This window comes from Benincasa hispida, chromosome 10 (assembly GCF_009727055.1).
Source record: "Benincasa hispida cultivar B227 chromosome 10, ASM972705v1, whole genome shotgun sequence".
NCBI classification, from domain to species: domain Eukaryota; kingdom Viridiplantae; phylum Streptophyta; class Magnoliopsida; order Cucurbitales; family Cucurbitaceae; genus Benincasa; species Benincasa hispida.
Window position 1 is genome coordinate 27,108,079 of NC_052358.1, and position 5,594 is coordinate 27,113,672.

The following is a 5,594-nucleotide window of genomic DNA, read 5'->3' on the forward strand; positions in this document are numbered from 1 at the left end:
GCTTGGAGCAATCCACGCTTAACTTTGGAGCAATCCACGCTTAACTTTGGAGCAATCCTATGTTGGGTGACCTCTTGGAAATTTTCCTATGATACATGTGAGTGAGGACAAAGCATGCTGAAAGGACTCATCTTTGTTTGTGGGGACAACTTTCACTTCTAAAAAGCATTCAAGGCAAGGGAGGATGACATAACCAGGTCGCAGGGGATGTTGAAAGGACCCGTGTTGGTTTATGGGGAAAAATTTCACTTCTAAAAAGCATTCAAGGCAAGGGAGGATGACATAACCAGGTAGCAAGGGAATGTCGGGGCCATCAGGGGCCGAATCTGGATTCCAAATCCTGGGCCTGGGGCATTACACTAGGGAAGAAGCTAACATTCTCCCAAGAGGATTTTAACTTGATAACTAGGTTATGGCCGACCAGAGAAACAGTAGAAAGAGAAATAAGTGATGAAAGGCTGTAAGAACTCATTCTTGGACCAAAAGACCCAAATGGAAAGGATAGTTCTTGCAAGGATGTGGAGATCGCATTCAAGAATTTCAATTTTACTAATGACGAAGATGCTATCAAAGTTGCATTGGCACTACTTATTGAAATGGTGATGATTGGAAAAGACAAAAGAACCCAATTTTATGTGAATATATGTAGGATTGTCGATGACCACGACGTCTTCGTACATTACGACTGGTCTTCTCTCTTTTATCGACGTACATTGAATAACATGAAGACTATCATGCATAAGAAGAAGGAGGCTTATGATTCAAAGAAGGCAAAAGGTGATAACCATTCCTCACATTACTGTATAAAGGGATTTGTACTTGCTTTCCAGGTATGTACTTTTGTTTCTGATTCACTTTATTATACATTGAACCTGTGTGTTATGTACGTGTAACAAAGTTTCCATATCGTAGGTTTGGCTTACGGAATTTTATTCTCATCAAGTAAGTTCATAGCCACCAAAGTTAGCAAGGTTGAAATTCCTAGAATTCTTAGATGGACTTGTTCTTGTGCTCCATCTTATAAATCATTGAGCAATAAAGTTTTTCACCAAAAAAAAGTAAGTAACCAATCACTTCTGACATGCTCATTTGTTTATATGTTGAGACTTGTACCTAGCGTAGAGGAGATAAGGTACAAGGAGGACTGACTGGAAGGACTTGTCAGTGAACATGTCAGTGAACAACTAGTTAATGAACAACTAGTTGGGATGATCAGTGAAGTCAATGAACTCCCCACTCAAGCGTTCAGTCTTAGGGGCCATTTCATTCCAGATTTAGCCAAGGTTGTAGGGACGTCAACTCAGAAGGATGCTAATGAAGTCGAGGTATGACTATTGCATGAATTAGTCTTCTTAATATTGTACTGTCACTAATTTATAATTTAAATATAGGAAAAAAAATGACCGAGAGCATCGAAAAAGGAAAAAATTAGCCAAGTTCACACCTGAGTTGGTGAAAAGGGGGAAGAAGGGAGATTTTCAGCCCCAATCGACCACAGTCAATCCCAACCCCTTGGTCCCTGTACCTGACTTCCCCATAAGGACCATTAGGTCCTATGACCCATGCTTCCCAGTCCTAGGTATTCTGTGAAATGCATATAAAAGATGGAAATGCCATCCTAAAACAAAAACGAGGAGCAAACAGTCGTATATACCTTTAGGATCAAGGATTTCTTCAAAACATTTGAGCAGAACACATGGGTACTTGAAGACGTGAGTATTTCTGTTTATTCATTAACCAAGATTGATCGTTTAGAAGTTTCTAAGCTATCACACAGACAACTTTTATTTTTCTTTTTTGGACCAGATTATGGATCTCCTTTTGATGCACGTGCATCAGAAGTTGTACTTGAAACCTGACCTGTGCATGCATCGATTCACGGTGATTGACTTGAGCTTCACGGTATGGAAATTTCACATGTTTATTGAAACTACCATTCACTTAACCATGTATTTACATCTTGCTTGTCCTAGGATTCTTTGATGGAGCCAGTCGATATTGCTTCTAAGATCCGGTCAGGAGGTATTGAAATGGAGGGTGGCAAAGTGGCAGGCTGATGGGATCATGAAGCACACCTAAGGTTTTGGGCGGATTCTCACTTCTTTATTGACTACGTGCTTGGACAGTATGAAGAATACAAGCCAGCGTGGATGGATGTTGACTTCGTATTTGGGCCAATCAACATCAAACAACACTGGCTTATGCTAGCCATCGATCTAGAGAGGTGCACAATCTTTGTATTTGACTCCATGCCAAACTACATCGGTAGCGACATACTTGATGGTTACCTCAAGCTTGTGGCCAGAGCAATACCTTTGATGTTGATTTCTGTCGGATTTGACAAACAACATAAGACGGTCAAGTATGGGCAATGGGAAGTGAAGAGATCAAAGGTGACCCTCCAAGAGGGCAAGTCTCTTGACTGTGGAACTTTTTGTGCTAAATTTGTAGAAAATTGTGTAACTGGTGCTAATAGGGCTGACACTTAACATAAAGTAATATGGAATTGTATAGAAAACAATATGTTGCCCAGTTGTGGGCAAATAAATTTTTATGGTAATAGAATTGATGTTTGACTATATATAAATAAGCAAATAAATAACAAAGAAATCGTCCAAACTAGCTAAAAGATCATTTAAGAATATGTACAAGATCGTTTAAGAATATGTATAGAAAATGTACAAGATCGTATAGAGAACGTAAACAATCGTTTAATAAAAATCTAAACGATCGTTTAATACTATCTAAACGAAATATTGATCATTTAACTAAGTGATCGTGCATACTTAAGCGATTGTTTAGAAAATCTAAACGATTGTTTACAAAATGTAAATGATCGTATAGAAAATGTAAACGATCATTTAATAAAAATCTAAATGATCGTTTAATACTATCTAAACAATAACCCATAATTACATATCGTTAAGTCTAAATGGGCTAGTGTCAGGTGTTATCAATGTTTGTCTGCACGTTTTCTTGTTATATCCTCTCTGACCACATCGTGTACACCTATGTATTTGTTGTGGCTCCTCTCCATTAGAAGGTATCCTGACGGTTTGGCATCGACCTACACTTGCTACCTTTCGCGGTGGTAGAATTGGTTCAAAATCTTCAAAATCTGTTCTTCAACTCCATTCTTATCTATATCCAATTGGGAAGATTGGTTCAAAATAAGCAGCAGGCATACACTCAACGGTAAACCATTTTTGAACATTAATGTTTGAACATTAATGTTTCTAAGGGTTGTTGCTGATATTGCATGGGAGCACGGGATCTAGATGCAATTAAACTCTATACAAGTACATGTCTGTGAACGAAGATCAACCAAACCCCTAAATATCCATCGTCCACATTAATTATATGCATATCCACTGAAAAAACATGATATGTTCTAGACATCAATTCCGATTCCTTAAGAATACTCATTATGTGATCAATTACAACATTTGTGCATGCCATTGCATGTATACATCAGATATAGAACCAACCTTGTAGCCACTTGCAGATATACTCTAATAACTTCATGAGGGGAGTTCTCGTGCATCTTTCAACACTCTATTGAGGCATTCTACTATATTTTTCGTCGTCTTGTCATACCTACAATGGACTTGACAAACCCTTGCCAACCGTTGTAATCTAACCTTCTCAAGATAGGCCGCACCAGGATATTAATGGAGCTTAGCCCAATACATCTGAAACTCAGACATTCTATAAGCTTTCGCCTCTAGGTAGAAGTGTGGGATTATGTCCTTATTCTTGAATTTGTCAACCAAATTGTTTCGATATGGTATATACATTAAACATGAAATGCATTAGGGAATATACTTGTAACAACCTTTGCAATTAAGATGTGACGATCTAATATAATCACTAAATTCGAAATGTCTCTATTCGGATGGATTGATGTCGTTAATTCGAATCCAAATCGAAACAAAAGAAATTTGTAAATATCGAACTACTCCTATTACTACTAAAAACGTAGCAACAGTGGTAAGTCCGAGTCGATCCACAGAGAAGCGTGATTGGTTTTGTTAAGTTAATTTTCTAGTTAGAGCGATAAATGGGGAGTTTTGGTGTGGAAGAGATAATATGTGTGAAGTTAAAATAAAAGGGTAAATGTAATCTAGGAAATGAGTCTATCTAATTTCTAGAGCAAGAGAGAGTTCCTATGCAATTTCTTTCATTAGGCACCAATTAATTACACTGAATCTATCAATCCCTCAACCTATTAGAAATTATGATAGCCTAATTAGCTAATTTTGATTAAAAATCCAAACCAACACTAATTCAGTTTAAAAATCCAAACCAAGAAATGGTTCAATTGTTGAGACATACTACAAGCCAGAAAGTCATATCTTGTAACATGATTTATTTGGAAAGATTATACTATGGCATACATGAGTTTGGCCAGAAAAAGTCTAGACCCTAAACATGCGATCCTAATAAGTGCAACTAAATCAATCAACGATGCATAGGCTAGAATGATTTTCCAAACAAGAATTTCAACAAAATAATTTATCAGAAGAATTTATCAAAACTCGATTAAGATTAAAACAAATCCAACCAAAGAAATCACAAGATTGCAGTTAAATTAATTAAGAAACCTTCAAGAAATTAAACACAGGGCTCTTGCTCAAAGAAACTAGATGGAGATTACCTTTCAATTCATAGAAAAATCTGAGATATACATCCGTCCCATTGATTACAACCTAAAATAAAAGGGAAAACTAACTAACGATACTGAAAATTGATAGGAATGGACGAAGGAACGAGTTTTACTTCAGCCTCCTAATTTTGGCATATTTTTACCTAAAGACAAAGGGGAGTATTTATAGGAAAGATCGCAGTGTCGCAACGTTGAAAACAGCGTTGCCATGCTCACTTGCACGCGAGCTAACCGTGTCCGTTCGTCAAAGTTCGCAGCGTCGCGACACTGTAAAGCAGCGTTGCAACACTGCACGTTCTGCCTTAGAGCGTCAGGCTAGTGTTGCAACGCTATGACAGTGTAGTGGCAGTTTCATAATTTTCACTATTTTGAAGTCTGATAGCTCAAATCACCTCCAAATTTCTTCAAATCAGTTCCGTTTGTCTCCGATTTCTTGGTTCTACCTCCTTAGTTCATGATACCTACAAAATAAGACAATAAACACATAAAATCCATTAATGAGCCTAAATTAAGCTAAGAATAATAGCTTTTTTTAAGAGCTAACAAACACCCCCAAATTAATTCTTGCTCGTCCCGAGCAAGGCAGAACAAAATATAGGTATGAAACTTATGATTCAAATGAGCGACTTGGATCTCAAGGCTAAAGATAACAAACTCTTCTCAAAGAAAGGGTCATTCAAATGCATGCACTTAATCAAGAAATTTAAAACTAATTCTCTATCCCCCACGTGTATGTGTGCTTAACCAATCCTATCTAGGTCTCTACTAGTCCAGAAAAGTTTTACTCAACCCTCAACTCGTTTTCCCCTACTCTTGCTTAGAGAATCAAACATTAAGCTCTCTAGACTCAAGGTGGCAATGAAAAACTTAAGGGAACCAAACCCTTTTTATTTTTATTTTTATTATTTATTTCACTTTTATACACACG

At 37.2% G+C, this 5,594-nt stretch overlaps 1 protein-coding gene across 1 annotated transcript; it reads left to right on the forward strand.

Annotated features, from left to right (window-relative positions):
* The first annotated feature begins 734 nt into the window (after positions 1-734).
* LOC120089004 lies at positions 735-2,489 on the forward strand. The gene is made up of 4 exons (XM_039046441.1): positions 735-830; positions 1,807-1,902; positions 1,974-2,045; positions 2,127-2,489. Exons 1-4 carry the CDS (start codon positions 735-737, stop codon positions 2,487-2,489), a joined length of 627 nt encoding a protein of 208 aa, XP_038902369.1.
* Positions 2,490-5,594: the final 3,105 nt, after the last annotated feature.